Here is a 26,915-nt window from a genome sequence, read left to right as displayed (position 1 = left end):
TAAATTTCGGTGGGGCGGGTGAGGAATGGCAAACGCGGATTCTTAGGAGTGGGGGGAGCGCGAGAGGCGGCTGCCGGCGGGGGACGCCAAGGGTTAAGGGGGCGGGCGGCGGCGGGGCGGCGCTGGCGGAGCCGATTGCAGCGGCTCCTGCGGCTTCGGCTGCGCCGGGCGCGGAGCAGCGGCGGGGAGCGCGGGCGGAGCCCCCGCCGGAGCCCCCCGCCGCCCCGGCCCCGCCGCCCCCCGCCGCCACCATGGTGCAGAAATCCCGCAACGGAGGCGTCTACCCGGGGCCCGCCGCGGAGAAAAAGCTCAAGGTGGGCTTCGTGGGGCTGGACCCGGGAGCCCCGGACTCCAGCCGGGACGGAGCGCTCCTCATCGCCGGTTCCGAGAGCTCCAAGCGGGGCAGCATCCTCAGCAAGCCCCGCTCCGGAGTGTCGGGCAGCGGGAAGCCCCCCAAAAGGAATGCTTTTTACCGCAAGCTGCAGAATTTCCTCTACAATGTGCTGGAGAGACCGCGGGGATGGGCTTTCATTTACCACGCATACGTGTGAGTAAAAGGGTGGGGGGCAAACCTGATGGCAGAGACCCCCCCCCTCCCCGGTTCGGGGTGCCCTCCTCCACCCTCTCAGCCCTCCAAATGCGCTGGAGAGGAAGGATGCTCCAGCTGCAGAGCGGGTGCGGGGAAGGGATGCCGGGTGCCAGGGCTGGTTGGGGAGCCCCGGGGGATGCTGCGGGGGGCGGAGGCTGAGCCGCTCCCCCCCCATCCTCTCCCAGACCGGTCGGGCCGCCCGGCCGGGCCGCCGCTGCATCCCGCATCCCGCATCCCGCATCCCTCGCCCCAGCCCAGGCGGTGCCCGGGGACGGGGCGGTGATGGCCATCCGGGGAAGGGGCGGGGGGGGAGAAGCTGCCCCTGCAGAGCTGGGGGGTGGCTCCCAGGAGAGGTGCGATGCGCCGAGCCCCTGTCTCCCCCTGCCCGCTCCTGCGTGCGGGGGAAGGGGCTGCTCATGCGGTCGGTGCAGGGGGCTGGAGCAGCGGGACTGATGGGTAGCGACTGTTCCTCCGTCTTGCTTGAAATCACCATAGCAATGCTGTGAGCAGAGGAACAAAAAGCTCGGCTCAGGCACCGTTTCTCCTCCCCCCCACCCCCCAGCATCCTTCCCTCCCCGGCCCCATCTTTGCCTGCTGGGTGGCTGCAGTCGGTTTGGGGCCGGGGTTGGTTCTGGGGCTCTGCTCAGGGTTCTGGAGGTATTTCTTGCCCCCCGTGGGAAGCGCCTGAATGGGAGATGTGTCTAGAAAGAAATGCTAATCAGTGTCTGGGGCTCCCTGCCTATACAGCCGAGCGGTAAACAAAGGAGCATCCCTGGGTGCACATCTCCCCCTGGGACCCGGGTTTTGGGCAGAAACGGCCCAGCTGACCCGCGTTCGGCAGAAGGATTCCCTGAATCCCTGAAGCATTGCTGCATAGGAGCGCAGATGACTTCCCGTTGTTCCCAGGATTGCAAAGGGAGGGTCAAGATAAATCTCGGTGTTACTGCAACTCCCTTCCCTCTGGGACTTTCCACAGTCCCACCGGGCTCTTCCGCAGGCCTGAGCTCAGGCTGAGGTGTTCCTACCCTTGGTGCCAATGTGTTTTTTTTTGTTTTGTTTTTTCTGTGTGTTTTTTACTCATGGCCAGGGCCTCTGTCAGCTACGGCAAAAGGATTTTTGGGGCCTTTTCGGTTTTTTCCCCCCTCTATGCTTTTGCTGTTATGCTGCTGTAAGATAAGGAGTTGGGATGTGCTTTCTGCTCCTCAGCCATTTTGTACATTGAGGCCTTCCTTGGAGGTGTTGGTGGGACCAGTCGGAGAGGGGAGATCCTGGCTGGGTGGAAGGGGGAGATTTTCTGAGCACTGCAGCGAGTCGGGGTCCTTGGGGAAGCTCATCTTCCCGGGGAAATGGGAAAGGAGGAGAGCATCTGTGGAGCTCAGCTGCAGCTACGATGAGGAGTGTGAAGTCCAGCACTGGGCATCCTGAGCACCTTTCATGCTCCTGTCCATCCTCTGGAGTTGTGGGTGGTTTGTGTTGCAAAATCTGCCAGGACCGTGTGGAGGGGCCAAGTGTTCCTGTTGTGAGCTGGGTTATTACCTGTGTGTGCACTGAGGGTGGGGATGTTATGTGCAGTGTGCTCTGTGGGCTGTAAAATACAGGTGAGACCCCCGCTGGGGGACACAGGGGTTACAGTGAAAGAGATGGAAGCGGCAGAAAGCCAAATGACAAACAGCAAGGGTAGCTCTGACTCTGAGGGCTTTACAAACACCTTTGGCTTCTTTAGCTGCTCTGTCTTAACTTCTGACCTGTTTGGCGCTCTGTGGTGGCATTTGCTTGGGCAGCCAGGATCGATGCCAGGGTCACCCCAAAGTGCCCCATTCCCCGTGCCAGGCTGTTCCCAGTGCCCCTTGGCTCTCACTGTGCATCGCCCCCAGCCCGAGCAGCTGCGTTTCTTCTGGGCTTGTGACTCCACTCGTATCCTTGGTGGCACCACAGGGTGCCCTGCAAAACCAGCCTCTACCCCCACCCCTCATGCACCTGCTGGGAAATGGAGGCTGAATTCAGGGCTGAAGTGGTAATTGCACCAATGTCTGCGAAGAGTTGGTGATATCGTTATTTTTTTACAGTGTATTGGGAAGTTCTATGGGCACTAGTTTTCTGTACTACACACATGAGAGGTTTAGCCTTGGCAGTTTACTGTTGCAGTGTTTGAAGAGCTAAAGGATGTGGGAACCTTCACACAAAGTTACCAGGGTAAGCTCATGCATCAGTTATCTCCCTTTGCTGCCCGGGTGAGCCTGGCATGGCCTGTGCCAGGTCTGTGAGTGCTGGAATGGGTTTTGTAACTGGAAGTCAGTAATGCAGACAGACAGGACAGAGAAAAAGCTTATTCAAAGGTGTGGGAGGATGACAAGACTGCCTCAAGGTCACAAAGTTTGTATGGAAGGAGCTGGAGCCTTTCCCATGTCCCGAAGGCCAGTGCAGTGCCCTGCCTGTGCTATTGGGGTCCCTCTGTCTCCTCGTGCCCCAAACCTCATTTTCTGCCTAAGCCTGGAGCACAAAAGCACCTTTAGCGCTCATCCTGCAGGAGTGGGAGTACTGAAGAACACTGTGGATGAGGGTGCCCTGTCCTGCCACTGTCCTGGGTTCAGTCTGCCCTCTCTGCTGGCAGCACCCCTATTTCCCTGCTCCTGCTGCTCACTTGAATGAAGATTTATTTCCAGTGTGAGTGAGTTGGTGATGCTGCAAGGCTGGGTTTTATCTCGTAGAGATGCTCACAGACCCAGCTGCCTTTCCAGGCATGGAGCTGCTCCGGGGCTGCTCAGACAGCTCCCTGCACCCAAAGCCAAGACAAAAACTATTGGGACTCTCCCAGCACAGAGGTGTTTTAATAAATGTGAGAGGTGCCTCTGGGTAAGTACCTCTGCTAAATTCCTGCCTGCAGAGGCCCAGGCTGATTCTGCACGGGGCCGCTGATGCTCTGCCTGTGCAGGTTGCATTTATTTCCAGTGCTGCATCCTAGATCCAATCCATCTGATTTCATTCCCCACCTCTTCCTGCTGTCGATCACTCCCTTTCGCACCATTTCATGCATAAGAAATCAGGGAAATTCAAACCAGGGAATCTCTCACTCCCCCAGCCCTGGTCTCATCTCAGATGTTGCCTCTCTAAAAGCGCCGTTACCTCTGTGAGCAAAAGCACGGTTTTACATTTCTGTGTTATGATTCATTTTTGTACTTAATAGCTCTTCCTACACTGACACAACTGGGTGACCCGCTCTTGGGAGCTGTGTGCATGATATATATGATATATAATATATATTTTGCATAACCCCATGGACAGCTGAGCCTGGTGGGCCCCATTTTTGAGTGTAGTTAGAGGTGGTCTCTGGCTCCCAGAAGTCTTAGCCTCCTGTATCTGTCACCTTCTCCCAATATTTCTCTCAACATCTTTCTTTTCTATTCCCTCCCCCCCACCTTTTTTTTTTTTTTTCTTGTCAGATCCTTAACAATGCAGCACATGGCTTCATTCTGTGCAAGGCTGAGCTGTAACTTGAAAAGTTCATCTGTGTCTAAATAACAGGTCAGGCTTTTTGAGGGGTGCAGCAGCACTTAGATCTCAGTTCAGTTGTCTGTACAGGTGGACATTTGGCTTCCAATTTTTTTCTATTTTATTACTCTGATTTTTTTTTTTTTTTTTTCCTTTCTAGTCCTTTTGGCTTGGTTTCTGTAACCTGTCCTGTGCTCGGGAAGGGCTGTAACACTTGAAAGTGATTTTTTGTCCCTACCTGCCATCTGATTTCAGGAGGGATCACTGTGTTCTGTGCCAGCCTAACCAAGGTGCTGGCACTGGGCACCCCCATGGTCTGAGGTGTCTCGAGACACATTTGCTGATCCCTGGGTAAGCTGCTCAGGTTTGGTCCCTGAGCTGAAGAAGGGGCTGCATTTGGAACAGTGGCAAGAAAACAGCCTGGATTCAGGCACTTTTAAAGCTGCATGCTCAGGGACCAATATAATTCTTGCATTTCCTGCTTAGGATTTACAACCCTAATACATCTCTTTAACTGTGTTAAAAATAGGTTGGGTGCATTTTTCATCTGCATACTGTGCACCATACACTTAGTTAATTAAGTGAGTGCATGGACTTAAATTATAATAAGGAGGAACATTTCCTCCCTGTTCAATTCTGTTAAAATTTCCTTGTACCATCCGCATCCCATTTGTTCTTCCCTTTTCACCCAGACAAGCCGCCTCTCTCTCCAGTGTCCTGCCTGCATCCTGGCATGGAGGGAGCACAGAGAGTGGATGAGGGGCTTCCCTGGACTTCCAGGGTTTCTCCTTGCAGAAGTGGCCTCTTTTGTGACTCCTTTCACTCCTCAGAGCTGATGAAAGCATGGTTATTTCACATAGATCCATTCCCAGATGATCTCTCACACCAGAATTTGGGGTAAATGGGGTCTGACAGTCTCTATCGGTTGTACATCCCCAGACCATGAGGACTTGTGGTTCATGGCAAGCCCTGACCCTCAGACAGGGCTGTTGTGGGCAGGTACGATGCCACCAAACTCAGCCCATCCAGCAGTGATGTCCAGGGATTCCCCTTCCCAGCTCCAGGCTGTGTGGGGTGAAGGGGCCAGTACGGATCCCCCTCAGGTGCTGAGCTTAATGGACCTGCTGGGCTCTGACCTCCAGTGCTTCTGCCCTGAGCTGTGGGGTCGTGTCCACCCCAGGGACCAGGGGACCTTCCTGGTGGGATGCCTCACGAGCTCCTCTCCAGCTGCTTAGTCAGAGCTTGGTGGGAGCAACATGATTTCAGTCACTTTAATGTGTCACGTTCCAGCCGTCACATTCACCCCACACTGACATTAGGGAAATGACAAACAAGCTGATCCCCTGGGTGACCTCCTTTCTGTGCTGCAACACACCTCAACCAGATGAGTCTTGGCTATGGTTGGATGTATTCAAAAAGGAAGAACCCAAAAATGCAAGCCCCAGATCCTGTACTAAGGGGAAGGTGGGCATAGCTCAAAGAGATATAGTTTAAAAAATCAGGTTTCTTGGTTGGTTTTTTTTGCATTGCAGCAGAAGGAAGGGATGACAGGGTGAGACACTCTGTCCAGGGTGAGCAGGGCACGGGGTTTTCCTGCCAGGCATGAGTGGTGCTCACAAGAATAAAAAAGCATTTAAATTTAGTGTTCAGCTTCTGGGAGTTAAGTAGCAAACACTTAGCCCTGCATAACCCTTTTTTAAGGTAGCCCAAATGCTCACTGGTTTCTTAGTTCCTGAGGAACAGATTGTTCTTTAAATTGTGGTGACAGGGAGATGTGCCAGTCCCTTTTCCTGCCATGTAATCTCCTGTGGAACAGATATGGTAGAGATGAGGAAGGTGGAGGTGGTTCCTACAAGGGATTAATGGCCTGTCCCTGTTTGGTGTGATGTCCCTGTACATAGAAGAGTGGAGTATCCAGCACTGAGATAAACATTTCTTCAGAATAATGCAATGATTTTTAGCCCCTGATGGTCCAAAAGGAACCACATTGCAAAACCAGATTGTTGTGGTGGTCTGGACTGAGTTTCATGAATGTATTTAGAATGCATTTAGGGTGTATTTAGATGTACTTGACTTGTGAACACAGGATGGCAAAACCAGGTAGTGCAGAAGGACAGTGGGTGCAGGGTCCTTGACCACCATATATTTAAATTGCTCCTAATCAGGTTGCAAGACCAAAAGATTTGGGCTCTTCTGACAGCCACCTGTGACAAAAGATGATGCCACCAGGACTGCAAGAGCCGGTATTTCAATGCAAATTTTGTTTTCCAGTAAGAGCAATCTGTGTGATGAGCAGGTTGTGTGACCTTGCTCAGCCCCCCTGAAGCTGTGGTGACCTCGGCTCCCCACGTGGCTCTCGTGGCCTTACCCTGGGTGAGCTGCAAGCACAGCCTCCCGTGACACTGGCAGCAGAGGTGTGCATTTATTGCGAAGCACTGAAATAATTACTTGCAGTGTTTGGTGGGGAGTATCTCGCACAAGGCTCTGGCTGGGATGGCAGGAGCTGCCTCGTTACAGCCTCGGGGCTTCTTGGCTGTACGACTGCCAATCAATGAGGGAAAGCAGAGAGTTCCTGCAGAACTCTCTGGTCTCTCTTTGGCATCGCTCCAGCTTTTTAATGTGCTTTTTAGATGTGTGGAAAAGTTTTGGTGTTGGTAAGCATCCATCTGGTGATTTTTTTTTTGTTTTTTAGTGGATTGGATGTCAAAGAGCTGCCTTTTCCAAGAGAGGAAGCAAGAAGACCTCTGGAATCTTCTCACCTCTCTCTTGCTGCTGTAGGGAGGTGATTTAAAGCCACACCAGAGTCACTGGGGTTGCTGGGTGCAAGCCCTTGTGGACTGAGCAGTCACTTGATTTGTCTTGGGATCTGTAATGTCCAGATGTTTAAGGTGCTGTGAGCTTTCATTGGGAATTTGGTGATGCTCAGATACATGCAGGATTCCTCATGGAAATCCCACAGGAGCCTCAGTGAGGCATAGGTGGGCAGGTTTGCCTTTGGAGGTGCCCATTTCTCCCTGTTGATGGCAGAGGGAGCCCAACTTCCCTTGCACACCTTAGTGAGAGCTGAGTGGGACCAGTCCAGGCAAGGACAAGACAGAGCCTGGCATGACTTCAAACTGAAAACCAGGAGTGAGTGGAAGCATCTCCCACCTCCTGCCACAGCCTGTGGGAACTGGGGTGTTCCCAGACCAGCCAGACCTGCACTGTGGGCACCCCAGCAGGTAAGGTGGAGGGGAGAGAGGAGGCTGATCCATGTTGAAATGGGATGACCTGGATCTGAGATGCACCTTTGAGAGGTGGTGTTGAGAAAGGAATCTTTGCAGCAAACCCTTGTGAGGGTCAACTCCTGTGAGAGTTGATCCTGTTGGGATCAACTCTTGTGATCTGCAAGGCAAGACTGGAAAAAATCAGAAGCAATTAAGCCTCCTTGATACTCGTAGTTCCCAAGAAGCTCCAGTTGTGTTTTGGAGTGAAGTGCCCAGTTACCATCTTCAGAGATCCTCCTTTTTTTACTGCCTCCCCCAGGAGGGTGGGACAAGGAAAAGAAACAAGAGGACTGGTGAAGGCAGAGGGAATGACTGGGTTAGGAGGCAAGTGCTCTCCATCTGAACTTCCTGGCAGTCCGTCGTGGCTGGTGCTTGGTCTCTTCAGGACAGATTTTGCCTTGCGGAGGGTCTTTCCCAGGCATTCACAAATTCCTCATTTGTAAACAAACCCTGATCTGCCTGGCAGTCCTGCTCTCTCGTTTAGAGCTCTGCCAGCCCTGGGGAGGTGACAGTGTGGGAGCAAATTAGGGCTGGGGTGGCAGCAGAGCTGCTGTCACGCACTGCAAGGGATGAGCACAGCAGGGCAGGCACTCCTAACGCAGCTTCCACAGCGAGCCTGTCACTCTCCATGAAGTTATCATGATGCCCAGGAAAAAAAATAAACTATCAGAAATCCTGACTCATGGGTGACTTGTGTACACTTCATGTGTCTCCTGTGTGAGGGCAGTAGCTTGTGTCTGGGTACCTGCTGTGCCTGTTTCTTGAAGATTGGGCTTGGTGTGGTGGAAGAACAGAGGAAAAAGAAAAAAAATCAGCCAAAGAAAAGTTAAAATGAATAGAAAGGGGGAAATATTATTCTGTTAATATTACAGCTGTGTGTAAGCACCCCTAATAGGAGTAGAAGTCTACAAGCTAGTGTTCTGACCATCAAGTGTAAAAGAGCCAGTCCCTGCTGGAAAACGTGGTATTTTGAGCATTCAAGACACAGAAAAGGCATAAAACAGTTGTTGGGGCACTGCTGGTAGAAGTCCTCTTTGCTCCGCTTTTCTTTTTAACAGCTTTTCCTGTCACCTGATTTGCTTTTGGATTGGTGGTTTGGTTTCTGTCTGTGCTCCTTGGGTTTGCAAAGGAAGTTGGGGCGGGCTTTGGCCAACCTGTGGTCTGAGAACCTCAGCAGGGCTAATGCTGGGCTGGAAGGATGCAGGTGGCATCTTCCCAATGACATGGATCACCCACAGAGGGACAGTTTGCTGTGGTCTCGCTGTTCATTACAGATGCAGCACGTGGAGGGCTGTGAATGGGTCTTATTGACTTTCTCCTGTTGGAGTGTTGCATGTGGCAGCGAAATGACAGCTCTGGGAGACGTTCTCCTGCATGTTTATGGGTTTGTGCTCAACTCAGAGCCTCAAAGTGGCCATTAATTGAGTTTATGCTTGCTGGGAGGTTCGTTACCTGATCTGAAGAACGTGATGAGGGATGTAAGAGCACTCCATCTTTCACTCAAGAGGAGAGCAAAATAGGTAAATATAAATATCTGTATATTATAGCTGGACAAACAGGGAGTGAGGCTCTGTTTTCTCCTGCCACTTCAAGCCATATGGTGGTTAAGCCTGAGTGCATCCAGGAGGGGCAGTGAAAAGCAAAACCTCTCCCCAGTGACAAGGACTACTCAATGCTCTTAAAGCAGGTAGACTGCAGGAAGGGCTTAGGCTGGTGTGACCATTGCCTCGGTGTTGGACATTGTTATTTTTCAGTGGTTACTCATCCTTCCTCTTCCTTGGAAATTCCAAGCCTTGCCCAGTTGACCTCTTGCTAGGCCTTCCTCCAAGCTTTCTGGGGTTTATTAACACTGATTTGTGCTTTAAGGGCTTGTGAGATTCCTGAGTCATCCCCTTAGGCAGGGAGCTATTTATTTCAGTGTGTGTGTTACACTCCCTGGGAGTGGGTGTCTCTCTTCCGCTTTTGGATCCTGCCCTGACACTATATAAAGACTCCAGGCTTGAATGAGCAACAAAACCAACCCTCAAACGGGCTCCATCCTTTGGAAGATCCGTGCTGCTGATCCCACCTCTCCTGGCTGCAGGAGCATGGGTAGGAGCTTGCATGGGGTGTTTGTCCATCTCGGGGTGTGGAGTTGCTGGGACAGCTCGTGGGGACCTGTGTGTGCTCTATGTCCTTGAGGAGCAGCTCTTGCCCTTCAGTGGCTCTTGTCTGAAGGGGAGGTGGAATTTGTATCCTCTTTTATTCCCCAGAGGTTGCTCTGCTGCTCCTGTTGGGTTTTTGATTGGTGGGGTTTTCATTGTTTAGAAGAGATGAGGTATTGAGTGGCTGTACGTCTCCATTGGTACCAGAGCAGGGACTGGAGGTGACATGGGCAAACATGGGTGGGCTCCTCTGAGACACTGCCAGTTCAGGGATTTTGTTGTGCCCTTTTCCCCAGGAAGGGCCTTTCCAGACACACTCCATGCCTGCAGAAAGCTGCCCTGCAATGAATTTAGGGGAGAAGGAGTAGCACCTCTCTGGGAGCTGCACAGAAGCCAGCCAATGCTAATGGCAGTGTTCATCCAAAAGCTGACTTCACACCCAATTAAGCATCACCCTGAGCCAGAGGGACAAGTCCTCATGTCATTATGTCTTGAACTCAATTGCTGGCACTTCATGAGGGCTGTGTCTCCATAGCCTGGGGGAATGGAGCATTTAATCCGTATCAGCACTAAAGAAACTTGGTTAATGTGATCTCTGGTTTGGTTCTTGTGGGTAGGGGATGCACATCTCTGTCATGGTCTTTTTCTTAGTTATGGCTATTCCTGTAAGGAAGGGAAAAGACTTATGACTGAAGGAAAATTTCCTGGGCTTTGTCTGTAGTTTACCAGAATTTTGCATTGAATCTTTCTTCTTCTTCTACACATTTTCGTCTTTTAACATCTAGATGTTTTTAATGCTATTCTTAATTAGCAGCTTGTCGCTTACTGTGCCAGCTAACGAGGGATAGGAAGAATTTCTGCACTGACCTTTTGTAGCTGATGATGTTTTTCTTTCCTGCAACAGAAAACAGATGTAATTTAAAACCTTCTCTGAGCTGCCCCTGCAGACCCAGACCCTGCACCCTTCCCCTTGTGATGCATTTCGGGGGGGTGGGAGCACCTCAAGTCATATTAAATGACACAGGGAGAGCTGCTGAGGCTTGGTATGAGGATCAGTAGATAAACAGGATAAACAGAATTGTAGAATTGCATTAGAGGAGATCTTAGAGCTCATCTTCTTGCACCCCCCTGCCATGGGCAGGGACACCTTCCACTATCCCAGGGTGCATCAAGCCCCATCCAACCTGGCCTTGAACACTTCCAGGGATGGAGCAGCCACAACTTCTCTGGGCAACCTGTGCCAGGACCTCCCCACCCTCACAGGGAAGAATTTCTTCCTTATGTTGAACCTAATCCTGTTCTCTGTCAGTTTGGGTAACACTGTGTAAGTATGAAACCTGGCTGTAAATTGGGAATGATTTTAAACAATCTTAGTATGGGGAGAATGATTTGAGGTTGTAAGTATAGGAAAAGGTAATGGAACGGTCTGAATAAGACAAAAAAAATAGACTCTAAAGTTGTTTCTATCCTACTGCTTACCGGGAGGTGGGGATGTCAACATCTACAAGTAGGTGGGGCATATCCCAACCTCAGGTCTCCACCCAAGATTTGGAATAGCCAAACCTAGGAGACCTACTAATAATTCAGGGCTTGATCCTGCCTGGACTTGGCCTATCCATCTGCAACAACTTGGGCACCTGGGGAGCTCCTCCTTCAAACCTGCCATTTTTCCTTCCCCTCTTTGCAGACAGCCTTCTGTGGGTGTGTGTTTGGCAGAGAGCACCTGCCCAAACCCCAGCCTGCTGTAGATAAACGGGCTGAACCTCCAGGAGGAGTTCAGTCGTCTCTGGCCTTGCTCTTCCCCTCTTGGGAGCTGATGGCTATTGAAAATCACGGAGAAATTAATGAAGGTAATGAATTGCCTCCCCATCTGTTTCTGGGGAAGCCCATGTGTCCTGCAGCCACATCCCTGTGGGATGTGCTAGGAAGAGTGGCTGGAGTCAAGTCTGACCTGTGATGGCACTCCCTGCTGGCTGCAGTGGCCTGGTGGGATGTACATCCCATCTGAGAAACACAAGGGCTGCTAGAGCCCAGGGCAGCAGCACAGGCCTGATGGGCTTGCTCTCTTATTTTCCATTTGCTAAAAGACAGCAGAAATTAAAAAGATTAATTAAACTTATTTTTTTCCTCCTTCCTGCTTTCTCTTGCTCTTTGCTGTTTCTAGGGAAGACTGAAAATATGTGCTGGAGAGGAAGCTCAGCCCCGAGCATCCTTCCACAAGTGCAGCATATATATGGCCCCCACGGGACTGCAGGGAAAGGCCCTCTAATTTTGGGGAAAGTCCTGCGAGGCCGGGTTACACAACCAGGATGGAGCTGCTCCTGCTCTGGTTTAACAGCAGGCTGAGGATGCTGTGACTCCAAATACTACCTGGCTGTTCTCCATTCATTGCTCTGTGTCCCTGTCGGTGTCCTGAGTGCACACACGTGGCTCCGAGCCAAGCGGGAGGGACAAGGAATGTGCGGGATCATAAACGGGCCATGGGATATTTACAGTGCCCGCTGTATCTCAGAGCTGGCTGACAGGTCTCCAGGGAGATGTGGCTCCTTTGGCACCGAGTGAAGGTGACTCCTGCCTGGCTCTGGCAGGAGTAGGGTGCCCTGGTGGGGGATCCGTGCTGCGGCGTCTGCTCGCGGGCTCCGCTCCGGCTGCTGCCGCTGGCTCCAGAGCCAAGCCAGCCTCCAGGAAAGGATTTAAGACTGTTGCAAACGCTTTGAGCTGTTACCTAGGGGTGGACCAACCCCTTGGCTGTGGTGCTGGGCATGGTCTGGGGTCGTGTGCTGGAGGACTTTGCTCCTGTGAGCTCCCGGGTGGCTTTGTGCTGTCATTTAAGATGCTGTGTTGGCTCTGGTCCACGTGAGCCCTGGGTGCTGGTGTGCTTTGCAGTGGTTTTGTGCCAGGCTTTGTGCTTCTCCAGAAGGATTTGTTGCTTGCTGAGGGCCATAGACATGTCTTGAGCTAGACCTGGGCTTAACCTCAGCTGTGCCCCTGTGTGCTGTGGGGAATCATCAACACGTTTCCCAGTTGGGAGCTGAGGTACAGAGGAGTTCAGTGACACAGGATGCCTGCAGCATAAAAATCCAGTATCCCTGCTCCCCAGGCTGTAGCTCTAGCTTCTCCCTCCTCCAGCTGCAATAACCATTTCCCATACAGAGTAGGAGCCTTTAGGATGTATCCTTGTCCCATCACGCCTTCCTAGGTTTTGAATTATTAAATATTGTCTCTGATCTCCATTATAAATGTTTTTAAAGCATAGTTACTTATCAGAATAGAAAATGCTCTGGTTTTGGCTTCATCTGCTTATGGGATTTACAATAAATGAGAACAGTTTTAAAAGAAGGGGCTGGAAGCGTTCGAGGCCAGGTTGGACAGGGCATGGAGCAACGAGGTCTAGTGGAAGGTGTCCCTGCCCGTGCCAGGAGGGTTGGAATGAGGTGATCTTTAAGATTCCCTCCAACACAAACCATTCTGTGATTCTAATTAAAAAAAAAAAAATTGAAAAAAATCATGAGAGGCTTTGGTGGCAGGTAAACATAGAGAAGTAAAATCTTTTCCAGAAGATGTCCAGTTTTGTTCCAGTGGCCACTGGTTTGCGTCTTCTGTTTAAAACAAAATCCCATGCCAGTTCATTAGTGTTAATAGGCTGGAGAGTGTTTGTTGCCGTGACTTCCACAGTGCCAGGTTATAAATTGTGCTCTGGAAGTGCTGCTTCCCATATCCCCATCACCTCCTCCTGCAGCAGACAGCCAGCCTGGCCGTGTCAGACCCAGGACTGTACCTCTGGCTTAGAGGGAGCAAGGGGAAGGTGCAGATGCAGAGCAGGAGACCCAGGGCCAGCTGCAGATCCAGCCAGCTGCTGAGCTCAGTGCTGGTTTCCTGTGGCTCCTGGAGCCTGCAGTCCTGGCTGCGGATTGCCGAAATTCCCAAGGTCAGATTCCTGCTCTCTGCCTGTGAGGAATGGGTGGTACCTGCAGCTCTGCAGGAGGTGGTTTGAGCAGCACAAATCCAAACGTGGTCCTGCTGTTGATCATTCCCTTGCTGCAGCAGGGTTGTGCCCCACAGCTGGGCACATCTGCGTGTGTCTGTACCAGGCACCTGCAGCATCCCTGAGTGGAGCTGCTGGATGTGACCCAGGTTGGGGATTCCCTGTTTTTCTAGAGGAATGAACTGTGGAAGCTGCCTTGGGAGTAAGCTGGGAATTTGATGTGGGATCTCACTGCTGCCAGGCTGGCTCTGATTTCCTCTGGACCCCGGGGGAGAAGCACCATCTCCTTCTCCTGTTCCCAGGCTAAGCTGCAGCAGCTCTCCCAGGCAGCAGTACAGCGATGCCGCAGGGCAGGGGGAGCTGCTGGGGGACTTGGATCACGCCTGAGAAAAGGGGGTTAAAAGCAGGTTTTTGCAAGCCTTTGCCTGCCATTTTAAACGGGAAGGATGTTTCCCTGGCAACGAGATGGATGCTTCCCAGCAGAGCATATGGCTTCCATCGACTTTGATTTACCAGCGTGTTGAAATGGCAGCTAGATAATCTCTCTTCAGCTTTACTGTGTCCATGCCCGGTGTCCCTGCTCCTCAGGAGTATTTAAAGGGTCCAGCCCCTGCAGTGCTGCTCCTGCTCCTGTCCCAGGGCTGGGGCTGCTGGAGTCCCGTGCCAGGGCTGGGTCTGGGGACCTTTGCAAAGAGAGACCTGCACAGAAGACCTGAGCATCACCTGGAGCAAGGAGCTGGAGGGTGGGAAGGAAAACTTTCCCTGCTTGTGCTGCCTTTCCCCAGCTGAGCAGCTCCTCCTCCTCAGAGATTATAATCTACAGCCCTCTCTTCCTATTCTCCTCACTGCTTTAAATCATTTTTAGATGTTTTCCACCTTTCACCACACAATCATCTGCCTCCTGCAGCTTGCTATTTATTGTTGTGTTTACTGGCACAGGGAAATAAGGAGAGGGAACAAACCTGTCATTTGCTGTGCGGGGGAACGTGGGGGAGCTGCTTTCTGGGAGCTCGTGGCTTTCCCAGGCTGGCTGGTGTGTGCCAGCCCCATGGAGCTCACGTGGCAGCCTCCTCTGGGGCAAAAATGGGGGAAGAGGTTCTTATCCTCACTGCTGGCCATCACTTTGGCAAACTTGATGAAAGTCGGCCAACGGATCCAAATTTTAGGTAGAGACAGGGAGGCAGCCAGACAGGGCAATGGTGTGAGGCTCATCCATTGCTTTAGGAGTCAGGAGGTCCGCAGAGGTTTGGTCACCACCGGGTTGGTGCTGTCTGAGCCTGATTCCCATCTGCCCGTGTCTGGGTGGTTCATAGCAGTGAGCAGCAGTGAGGGACAGGCGTGGGGTTTGGGAGCTGGCTGGGTAATGTAGCCTTGACTGAAGAGGTTGTGCTGGCCTGTGAACTGCTGCATTGCAGGGACAGCTGGGGGGGGACACTCATCATTCCTCCCCTCTTCCACTGATGGAGGTTTTGGGGGAGCTTGGGTGAGGTAATGTCACCTTTTTGGCAAGTATCCAGGTGAGCACAAAAGCCCTGACCTGAACGTGCTGGCTCTCAACCCCAGCCCTGTTTGCAGCAGGCCTCCGAAGCTGCCCAGTTCAAACCAGGCTCCCTCATTGATTTCCTGTGGCAGGGCCATGGCTTTCCTCCACTTTCTGCAGGGTTCAGCTCTCTGGGCAGCCTCTCCCTCTGCAAAAGGTTCTCCATGTATGAGCTGTGCTTACCTGTTCCCATCCACACCTAGACATCCACCTGCAGAGTTCGGGTTATTCCAGGGAAAAAATGAGAGGTGAGAAAAGTGATTAATTGTCCTTTGGTGCTGGGGATTAATGTATCAGGTGCAGAGATAGGCTATGCCCTGACAGACCTGGCACTGTCCGTGCAGGTGTCACGAGCTGACAGTGTGGGTGGTGGCAGGATGATGTCCCCATCGCTCCTGGGGAGCACAAATCTGGCTACTGCTCAGGGAAACTTTGCTGATGGAGAGGGGAAGGTGGAAAAGGACTTTTAAATTCAGAGTTGCAGCTCCTGAGAGACTCAAAATAGTTCTGTTAGTGGTGAAGTTAAGCAGGGATTGACTGGCAGCTGGTGTGATGTTCTCCCCTCCCTGCGGCATAACTGGGCTGGTTCAGCAATTTTTTAGGACTAAAGAGCACTGTCTTCTAAATGCTGAGCTCAGAGAGCCGAGTTTGTCTCGCATCCCTTCACCCTGGGAAGCTCCTCTGAGCTGCCTGTCTGCATGGCCCAGATGGAAAAGATGTTCCCATCCTGACAGGAGCAGCTTCACAGGCATGGAAAGCACCAGGGCTGTGCTCTGCCACATCTGCCACGGAGGATCATGATATCCTGCCAACGTGGGGAAGGGAGGAGAGCTCCAAAACTGACCACTGGCCTTTTATTTCTGGTGCTGCACCTAATCCTGCATTTTCTCTTGTGCCAAACTCAGGTGTCTCTCAGGGACTGCAGGATTTGGACCCAGCTGAGCTGGAGCCTCTCCTGTGGCAGTGCAGTCCCCTTGTCTTTCAGGGGATTATTCCTGATTTGTGCTGGAGTGGGTGAGAGGAAACATCAATCCTGATTATTGTGGCATTCCTGTTATTCCTCAGGTTACTTTTTTTTTTTTTTTCCCCCAGTTTGGGGGTCATAAGCTTTTGGGGACTGAAATCAAAAGGCTGTAAACAAATTCTTTTCCACCTTGGCTGTGAGATCCTGCTTACTACCTGGACAAGAGAGGTAAAATTAAACAGATGCTGAAATTACCAACTCTCAGGCATATTATATGGGCAGCATGCAAACGCTTCCTTATTTTCCCCAAGACTCTGTTTATTAAACAAATGAATGAGCAAATGAAATTAGCAGGGCTTTGGTAATCCTTGCATTTTAAACTTTGGTGTTATCCATTAGCCTCTGGTTCTCAGAAACCACATCCTTGTCTTCTCAAGGATCAAGGAATGAAGCTGGGGATGGACCCTGGGAAGTGACTGGGGCATCTGAGTGCCTTCAAAATTGCCAATATCTCGGCCATTCTCCTTCACTCTTAGCTGAGAGGGAGCCCAAGAGTAACAGTTCCGGGGTCCTGCTTTCACAGGAGCACAAGCTAAGGGCCTCACCTGTGTGGAAACTGAGGCTTTTAAAGGCAACACAAGGATTTTGAGCCACTTAGTTGCCTTCTGTGGGTCTGAGGCAGTTCATGTGGCTGCTGAGAGCTGCCGAGCCCCTGTGGCAGCAGCTCCCTAAGGATGGTCTCAGCAAGGATTTTTTGTTTCTGAGGTGCTGAAATTCGTGGTGCTGCAGAACTAGTGCAAAGTCAGAGATGGGGAAGTGAAGCTGAAGGAGCTCAGGGGGCTGGAGCTCGTCCTTGGTGGGCAGGAAAGCTCGGGCTCCAGCTGAATCGCTGCTTCTGGGACAGACCTTTGAAAAACCGGCGGCTATTCCTGTCTGCGGCGGGAACCAGCCCGATTGGAGACAATCTTCCTATCTGCAATTAGACCAGAGCCTATTTTTGTATATCACATTCCCTCGAGGAATGTTTAGATGAGATGCCGCATTACATTTTATAGGGACAGCTTTCTTTTAACCCAGTTTTGGAGCTCACTTAAGTCAGATCGAGTGACTTGCCCAGGTCAGTCGGAGGAGTTTGACCTCAGCAAGAGGAATTTTAATTCCTGCATGCTCCAACCATGCAGCATTGCCTTGGCTTGTGAAGTTTATTTTTCTTGAGGTGTTGCAGAAAAGCAAGGCTTAAGAAACAGAAAGAACTTGATCTTCAAATGGGGATAAAGGTTGGATCAGGAAGGTTTGTATTCCTGTGCTCACTAGCAATGATTTCTCCAGGGTGGGGAGGAAGCAGAGGCTCTTTTGAGGGAATACCCTGTGGAATGAAAGAGAGGCAGTGCTCAGATTTCAATCTGAATAATATGGGTATTGCATGAGACAGCAACTTTCCCTCACATTAAAATCAATGAACATGATCTGAATAAATGCCTGCACAGACATTTTAAGAATTACTTAAATGTCCAATATTTTATACTCTTAATTTACCTCCCAATGCACTGTAATTGCACCGTGGGCTTTAGGATTCTCTCCCATGAACCATTTCTGCAGCTGCATGAATATATTTCTCCCCACCAAATTTTTTGAAAGAAAGCCTCAGCCTGGCAGAGCTGGATCCCAGCAGGAACAGACTCTTCTGGCAGGTGCATGGGCTTGATTAATACTTTGGGTTTTCCTCCAGACATCTGGCTCCTCTGAGGCTGCGTGTGCAGCGCGAGGAGAATACGCAGACAAGCATTTCCAAGTGATTCATTCTGGGTGAGGACAAAGCAGAACATTGGAGCTAGAACTTTGCATGCAGTCATTATTATTAATAAGGCTTTTATTCAGCCTAAGTTAAATTATTAGAGCCAGCCTGTAAAAAAAAAAACCCCAAGCAATTCCTTACATTTAACTCTTTTCCCACTGTAAGTGTTCAGATCTTGATCTCCATCCCCTGGCATTTCCAGACGGCTTTTGTTCTTTGAGGCTTCAATCCAGAAAAGCCCTTAAGCTCACTCTTGCTCCTTAGTGTGAAGATACACAATCCTTTGCTGGACTAGGGACAGGTTATTTCATGGAATCCCAATTTCAGCTTAAATTCCTGCAGTCCATGGTTTTGGATCAGAACTCTGGCACACCTGTTACAAGCAAGGGCAAAAGGCTGGAGGAGCTTTTGGAGTGGAAACTGATTTCAGAAGTGGTGGATGTTGAAGAAAAAAATTCCTAAATCCTGCTTTTATTTCTGAGAAATGTGATTTCTCAATAGAAGGAAGGCAGGGCAGGAGGTTTTGTGACTTGGTTGTGCCACTTTGCCATTCTCTCACAGGGGCATTTAACAGATGTGTCGATGTGGCACCTGGGGACATGGTTTAGTGGTGGCCTTGGCAGTGCTGACAAAGGGTTGGACTCAAAGATCCTGGAGGGTTTTTTCAACCTAAATCATTCTATGATTTTCCTTCCCATCCCAGCACCAGTGCTTTAACGTGGATCTCTAAGAACTATTTCTCTGTAGCCTGATGAATTCTCACCTCCCAGCCTCACTGTGCACACCACAGCCTTCCCTGGAATGCTGCTTTGATCCTCTGGAGATCCTCCAGTGCTCCTTTTAGACCACCTGCTCCAGTGGAAGGTGTCAGCCCCAAGGCAGGGCTTTGGAATTAGGTGATCTTTAAGGTCCTTTTCAACCCAAACCGTTCCACAGTTCACACACACCACATTATTGCTCTTTATGGCTTTCTACAAGCAAGGGGGTTCTTATCAAAGCTGCTCAGGCATCACCTGAGTGCACTGAGAATGCACAGGAGCTGTAAATGTTGTCCCAGACAGGCCTTTCATAATGATTTATTAAAAAGCTTATAAACCATGACAATCCCTGCCTTGGAGCCAGCCAACGTATTCACCACAAACAATGTTTCCTACCCGCATGAATGTTCAAGGATCCTCCAGGCTCATCCAAGGAGCAAAATCTCAGGATGGAGGATGGGGCTGGGCATGGCCAAACCTGAGGGGATTGAGATGCCACCAGGAGTTAATTTGGGAAGGAGAGCATTCGTTAAGGCACCGTACCAAAAGGCAGGACTCTCCACTTCTATTTCCAGCTCTTCTAGTGGCAGAATTTGCCTTGGGAGATGATTTTGGCTGAGACCAAGGGATGTGGGAACCCGGAGTGAGGTATTTAGGCTTCTGTTCAGCCTTGGAAACGAGCAGCCAGGTTGCAAGTCACAGCAGGATTGCTTACATGAATAAAGATGATGGATGCTCCTGGCTAAGGGTAGGAGCCATCCGACAAAGTCTTTATCCCTGGAAAAGTCACGGCTTTCTCAGCGTTTTGCTTCTGACTCAATGGAGGTTTAAATTGAGCTGCAAATACTCCCATTCTGATTTCCAGGCTCTCTGAGCACTAAAAGGCATTTGCCAGTCTCGATTTCTCTTTGCTGTGCATGCTCTTTCACCTTCACTCATTGTCATTTCTGTATTTTCCTGGCCTTTGATTTACATCAAAGTTTTAGGTACTTGAACTGCAGCATTTCACAGAGCCCACAGCAAATGGATTTACTGGGATTGCAGCTGGATTCCACATAAGCACGTCAGTTTTATTTTAGCACAATTATCAATGCCTTGTTTACATCCCCAAAGTAATTTTCAAGTGTTTTAAATGCTTTAAGTTGCTTTTCATTGTGCAGCTCTTGAATGCCTGTAGTGAAATACTCCTTCCTTTCCAGGATTGCCCCTTCTAATTAAACAAATCATTAATGGCTTTTCCCAATTCCAGGGAAAGCCATCAGAGTGGGCAACAAGCACAGTGCCTTCTTACAAGCTTCTGTCACCTCCTTGTGTTGTATCCATCTCCTTCACATCCAGGAATCCAGTTGCTAATTAGTGGTGGTCCATTAGAGGAACCCCAACATTTCTGAATGTCAGTGAATGTTATTTGAATATGAGTATTTCAGGAATAAATTTAGAGGCCTTTTAAAATTGTTATGTAAATGGGTATGTGGATTCGAAGGGGGTTTTCTTTTGGAAGGCAAATTAGATGATTAACCTGAGAAGCTTTATGATGATTCCATCATGTGCTTTCTCTGAGGAAGAAAAAAAAAAGAAAGAAAAAAAGGGAAGGACAATCTTTCATGTTTTGTGCCATTTTAAGTATTTTTATTTCCAAGGGGGAGTTCAGTCATTCCTTTTTCTGTTGCTAACCTGAAACACGGTGGATATGAAATCTGGATATGCAGATTTTGTGCTGGGATTTAAAAATTGTAATAAGAAGCTTGCACGGGTGTTTTAAGTCAACATAACCTTTGGATGTAAAGTCAGACTTTGGAGGTCTTTGGATTTACTGGTATTAGCAGCAGTCAGATTTGCACAGCTGAGTCTTGGCTGAGCTTAAATATCTCAGCAACAGGTGTGGGGGATGTCAGAGCAGCAGAAGGTGCTGGGGGCCTGCAGGAATGAGTGGTGGGTGGGAAAATGCAATGAGGTGTCCTTCTCCAACAGGCTGGAGGCAGATTTCTCTTTCGTGTCACTCTGGCGAGGAGACAGTGGTCACAAACCACCCTGAATCCTGCCCAGAGTTTCGGGGGTGCTGGGTGCTGACTGCGGCCACGCATCGGGCAGGACCTGTCTGCCCAGGAGGAGGATATTGTCTTCTCCAATGTTCCAAGCAGAATTGGCATCTTTAATGTAAAAATCATTAGATGGGACCTAATTAATGTTCCTTTTTGCCCATGAACATTTCCCAGAGTCAGGCTGCAGACGTAATTTGCTTTCATTAGATATGTAGCTTTAAAAATTAGATTCAGCCCAACTGCTGCACTATTTTATTGGCTTGTTTCCCTTTCCTTAGCTATCCATTATTATCTGAAGCCCTTTCCTGATCTGTCTGGGTAGATTAGGTGGAATTAAAGCAGAGTCCAGCTTCCTGTTCCTCACTGCCCTCCCTCTGCGACAGCTCAGAGGATACATGCCCTGATGTGCACGTACCTCTCAGCCTCCCTCTTCCACTCCTCTGTCCAAAGGGGATCTGGCTAAGATCCCCTCAAAGCCTCCCAGGAGCCAGACAGACCTGAAACCCCCCAAATGCAGTTTTCTTGCAGAAAGGCGTCATTCTCTGAGTGTCCTTTTCCAGCCCCACTAGGGGTTGGTGGGCCCCACATTCAGGCAGAGCAGCTGTGCATCACTGTGGAGCAGTTTTGGGATGTGTGTGCAGCTCATCCTGTGCTGACCCAGAGCCTGCATCCTTTCCTGGCAGACTGCTCCTTACCTGGTGGCTGGGACAGGGAGATCCCTTACCTGTTGGGACTGAGCCAGGGGGAGGTTTTGGTCCCTGTGGGATTTGGCCACGGATCTCCCATGCTCCGCTGGAGGAGCTGGTGCATTCCCTGCTGCCTCCTGTGCTCAGCAGAGCTGTAATTAATTCTGGCCCTGCCAGCCTGATCTGCATCAGGTCTCCCTGGCAATGGAAGCCCTGGGGAGCCCAGAGTGGAAATTGCAGCAGTTCTGAGCTGGCCCAGGGGAGCCGAGGAGCACGAGAAGGCTGAGGATGGGGCTGCAGGAATGTGCTGGAAGGGGGAGAAGCAGCACCCAGGTGTCCAACTACTCCAGTAGCACCTGGAGCTGCCCCAGTTCTCCCCATAACCACAACTTGCACAATCCATCCTTGGGATTTGAAGCGATAAAGTAATTTCTATTCCTTTTTTGTCCCGCTGCCCCATCAATATCTGCCTAGTGTCAACTTAACATACAGGAATCCTCTATTTGTGTGGTGTATGTCCGTGCCAGGACTCATGAATTGATAGTGTCTTCTTTCGGGATCCATCCATGGTGATCAACTGAGCAAACACAGTGTGCAAGGCTGCTCTGATATTGGCACTTTGCATTCAGCCCTTCCTCAGGCACTTTACAGTGATTTTTGGTCACAATAATAAATACAACTCACATTCTACTTCTTTAATCAGAAAATGTAGAATTCTCTTTGCCTTTGATCCATTTCCATTATCAGGAGGGTTTTTTTGGTTTTTGTTTTTTTTTTTTTTTCCTCTTTCTTCTCTCATTGTTTATTCATTTGTTTCTCACTTCAACATAGAAGTTTGCAGCAAAATCTGGGCCATTCCAGGAGTGCAAGAACCTAGTTGCAGCTCCTTCTCTGCTGGATTATGGGATTCTGCTCCCCCTGCCATGGTGTGGGCAGCAGTGGGGCCCCTTCTCCAGCTCCCAGAGCATGGCCCCAGCAATCTGGAGGATGTTGGGATGGGTGGAGCCCATCTGACTGCAGGGCAGGTTGTGGTGGGATTGTTTATGGCAAGGGTTTTAAAAACTAGCTTGGGGAGAAAAGAAGTTGAAGTGGGACCTGGACAAGACACTGAATGACATTATGAGTAGGATTGCAAGTGAGGTTTTCTTACTCTCCTGAGGTTGTTTCAAGTGTCTGCACACCCAGTCTGGTGTGAGAAGGAGAAATTTGCAGTGAGAAATCAGGCAGTTATCTGCTGGATACTGGATTCATCTTGTGGCTGATAAAGCTCAGCCTTGGCTGAGATGGCTCTGAAGGTCCCTTAACTCTAGCAGTCCCTACCTCACCACCATGTTTCAGCCTGTGGTTCAAATAAATACTGCAAATCTCCCTATTTTTACTTATTACCGTGACATTAATGGTCACTGCAAAGCCACAAGCACAACCTGGTGGTGTGAAATTCCTTCTCTTTATTCACCAAAAAGCAGCAGCCCCCACCAGCAGAACCAAACCTTATAAATATTCACAATGCAGTTTGTAGGAATGTGAGACAAAGTCAGACAGATGAATTATTTAATGCTCTTAAAGAATGCAGCTTTTAGTTTCTCCTTGCGCTGGCCTACTTTATTGTATTAGTAAATCGATCCTCAGTAAATTAATTTCCCTGCTTTTGTTGGAGCAAGCAGTGGGCAGGGGTGGAAGCCTCCATCCTTGAGCAGATGCCAGGACACCTCAGCAGCTGTGGATTCAGGCGCAGAGTGTCAGGAGAGAGTCGAGTTCCTGTCACTCATTTGGTGCCCTTTGATTTGCATCAGAACATCCAGCACTGGGCAGCCTTGATGGGGGCAGGCAGTGAGTGACAGGCTGGGGTGGCACTGCCCAGGCTGCTTTTGGGAGCCTGCCCGTGCATGTCGATGTCAATGAGATCTGGATGTGTGCTGGGGTTTGAGCATCTCCCCGGTTTTGTGGTAAATTAGAGCCTGAGAGAGCTGTCATCATTATGGCAGGATGAGGCTTCTTTTGTCCCTGAAGAGCTGGGACAGAGACCAGTCAGGCTCCCTCCTCAGTGCCAACAGCATCAAAATCACATTCCCTTGGGCTGGATCAAACCCCTCTTCTGTCCCATGTCTGGCCACAGAAGAGCAGAATAACGACCACCCACCTCCCAGTGATGCTCCAGCAAACCCACAAAGTCACCAGTCTTTCCGGGCAGTGGGGAGTTAATGTAGAGTACCTGCTTGAGAAAGGAACATTAAATCCACCCAAAAATGTCCTACTCTGGCAGGAATTGCAGCACCACTTCTGTGTGAGCTTTTGTGGATGTAAATGCATAAGTAGAGCATGAGTGGAGCTCATGCTCAGCCCATGCTCCTGCTCCTCAGCCAGTCTGCTCCCCTCTTATCCCTGTTAGAAATATCCCTGCTCATTTGGATGCTTTTGGAGGCGTGTTGCTGAAAGCGCTGACACTTCCTTGGAGAAAAAATACCAGAAGTGATCAGAGCTGCCAGCTGGAAGGGGAACTGGATTGGCACTGGCCAAATTGGGGATAATCCAGTGGGTCCATCCACACATAACCCTTCCAGTTAGCAAAACTGGGCACTTGACTTATCCTATTTACATGGTGCTGTAGCAGCTGTGCAGTAAGTACTCAGAGAAATATCTCCAAAATTGCTCTCTGAGTTCGTTGGATGAGTATGAAAATTTACTGCCATTAAGACTGACCTTCTCTCTCTCCCCCTTTTTGTGTTTAGTTTTCTACTAGTGTTCTCCTGCCTGGTGCTGTCTGTCTTTTCGACCATTGATGAGTACCAGAACAGCTCAGAAGGGGCCCTTTACATCTTGGTAAGTGGGGGCTGACAGTGAGGTATTAAAATAAAGTCAAAACCACACAGCCCCCTGAAACTGGGGGAGTTGGAGGCAAGAATTTAAGCTGTCCCTTGTGAGGAGGGGACCACTGAGGCCTGTGGGTCAGAAATGGGAAAAATTGTTTTAAAATCCAGGGTTGCCGGATTCACCTGTCTCCTCTCCTTTTGTCCGTTTTCCTCTTCCCTGTTCCTGCCTCACATCAAATCAAAAGGTGCTGCAGACTGATTAGGGATTCACTGGGTTTGTCATATGAGAAAGGTGAGAGAAGATCTCAGAGGGAAGGGAGCATGCTCGGGATATTCAGGTGGAGATGGAAAGAGATGGAAAGAGCTTGTGTGGCATCAAGTGATGGAGGATCTACACCATGCCTGCACCAGATCTCCCAGTACACACAGGCAGCCAGGCCAGTTTTCTAGGGAAAAAGCTGAAATCCCCATTTGTCATCCTCTAGGATTATTCCTGTTCAGTGATTCCCATCTCTGCCCTTCCCTCAGCATTAACTGAGCTGAGTCCTGGAGACTGGCGGTAGGGAGACAACGAGGTGCTCATCAGTCCTGTGATGGGGGAACAAGCACAATATGAGGAGGTGTAGAACTCCAGTTCATGACTACGACGTGCAGCACCTCTCAGCATGCTGGGGAGGGGGAGGGAAGACACAGCAGCGGGGATCTGATGATCTCTCAAGCCTGGGCTCTCTGCTGAGTGGTGCAGACGGCTCAGCGATGTATTTTCTGAGGTCGTGGGTTTGTCCTGGATTCGGGAGCATACTCTCCATCTTCCTTTTCCCTCACTAATGGCACAATTTCCCTGCAGGAAATCGTCACCATCGTGGTGTTTGGGGTGGAGTACTTTGTGCGGATCTGGGCCGCCGGCTGCTGCTGCCGCTACCGGGGCTGGAGGGGACGGTTGAAATTTGCCCGCAAGCCTTTCTGTGTCATCGGTAAGAACTGCAGGAGATCTCCCAGTCCAGGACGGCCATTCCAAGCACTTGCTTGCATGGTGCTCCAGTGTCTTCCATGTGTTTTAGGGGTTAAACTTCAGCTGCTTCATGGTCACCTTGAGAAAGGAAAAAATGCCAAAGGCAGAAGTCCTGATCTGTGGCCGTGGTTTTTGTTATTCATTACAGGGCTCTCCCTGTTTTCTGCTGACCTGGGAGCCATCCCAGTGCCCTGCATACCTCAAGCATCACAGACAGCTGTCCACAGCCACAGAAACAGGGTTTAGCCAGTAGAAGCTGGGCACAGGAGCTGGAATCCTGAAATCCTGCATCCAACCTCCACGCCAAATTGTTCCCAAGTCATTGAGACTCCGTGTCTCACTTTGCCTTCCCTGGTGCTGCTGAGCTGCCTCACAAGGGAGTTGTGAGACTTAATTAATTATTGTTTGTAAAGCTCTCAGTGAGTCTTCTGTGAGAGGGGCCATCTGGGCACAGCAGTGATATTTTCTGGGATTAGAAATGGGCAGAGTGGCCATGCCCTTTGCTATGGAGACCGCCTTTAACTGTCTGGGAGCTGGCAATGGTCATATGCAGGATTTCAGGTTATTCCACAGAAAAACACTCCTATAAAATTTGTATAGCAAATCAGGGAAGGAGGTTTATGGGATCTTTGGTACGTATACAGCAAGACTTTTCTCTTGGCTTGTTTCTTGGACTTTCTTTGTCCTTAAGCACCTTAGGATTACTATGGAGGATGTATAGATTTTCCCAGTTGAGATGGGGAAATTCCCTTTTCTGTGTAACAAGCAGCCATGGCTGATAAAAGAAGGGGCCTTTGGCAAGGATTTAACCCAGTGTTAACACTGAATCAGATCAAAATTCAGGCTTTGCAGCATTTGACCCTATTTCTGTGGGAATGACAAGTGTGGAGAAGGAAACCAGGATGTTTCCACGATGTGTGCAGCGGCTCCTTTCACCCAGTCTCAGATTAGTGCTTTGTCCTCCCAGCACGGGACACAAGTGTAGGGGCCTGCTGCCACGCACAGCCCGAGGCAGTGGCAGTGCCATCCCCTTTGGTGGCGACTTGACAGCGCTCCCTCATCTTTCCCTGCCCTGTGTTCCTGCAGACATCATGGTGCTGATCGCATCCATCGCCGTGCTGGCGGCAGGGTCCCAGGGGAACGTCTTTGCCACCTCGGCCCTCAGGAGTTTGCGGTTCCTGCAGATCCTACGCATGATCCGCATGGACCGGCGCGGCGGCACCTGGAAGCTCCTGGGCTCCGTGGTTTACGCACACAGCAAGGTGAGCAAGGCTCAGGAGAGGACGTGGGGCTGCTCTTTGTGTTCTGCCCGCAAGAGACACTGCTTTGGGTCAGCTCTCCACCCCAAAGTTCTTCCAGGCCTGGGGAGATGGGGAGGACACCGTAGGCAACACAGGGGTACAACAGTCCGAGACACAGTCAGAGACACAAGGTCTGATGGAGTGCTCCACTGTGGTAATGTACTTTACACCTCCAGCAGGTGCTTCCAAATAGGGAAAGAGTTTCAGTTTACCTTTAGACATTTTAGGAAGTTTAACCAGAAAGTTCTTTGTTTTTCTCATTGTAATTGGCTTAGCACCAGCACAGGAGCATGGATTGGGTTCCCAGAGTGTAACTCAAAGCTTGTTGTTAATTACATTGGGCCAAAAGCCAACGCCCACCTAAACTGTTGAGTACTAAAGAGAAAGAACAAAGAAGTTCCAGGCTTTTCGAAGTGTTGTAGCAAGTAGGAGACTTGTCTCTATACTGTGCTCGGCTTTGCCTTTGTTTTTGTATTATTTTCTTTTCTTTATTAAAACCTTTTTGATTTTTCAAGACACACTCGATCATGCCGT

At 50.1% G+C, this 26,915-nt stretch overlaps 1 protein-coding gene across 1 annotated transcript in view; it reads left to right on the top strand.

The window, feature by feature from the left end:
* The first annotated feature begins 251 nt into the window (after window positions 1-251).
* KCNQ2 (potassium voltage-gated channel subfamily Q member 2) overlaps window positions 252-26,915 on the top strand; it is a 75,319-nt gene continuing 48,655 nt past the window's right edge. The window contains exons 1-4 of the mRNA XM_066198657.1: window positions 252-547; window positions 23,988-24,078; window positions 24,916-25,042; window positions 26,167-26,342. Coding sequence (XP_066054754.1) covers window positions 252-547; window positions 23,988-24,078; window positions 24,916-25,042; window positions 26,167-26,342 — 690 coding nt within the window. The remainder of the gene's footprint in view (window positions 548-23,987; window positions 24,079-24,915; window positions 25,043-26,166; window positions 26,343-26,915) is intronic.

The sequence above is a fragment of the Chamaea fasciata genome, unplaced genomic scaffold (genome assembly GCF_029207755.1).
Source record: "Chamaea fasciata isolate MVZ Bird 193981 ecotype frontalis unplaced genomic scaffold, bChaFas1.0.hap1 SCAF_17, whole genome shotgun sequence".
In the NCBI taxonomy this organism is placed as follows: domain Eukaryota; kingdom Metazoa; phylum Chordata; class Aves; order Passeriformes; family Sylviidae; genus Chamaea; species Chamaea fasciata.
Note: the sequence above shows the minus strand (reverse complement) of the source record. Positions and strands in the feature narration are given on the sequence as shown.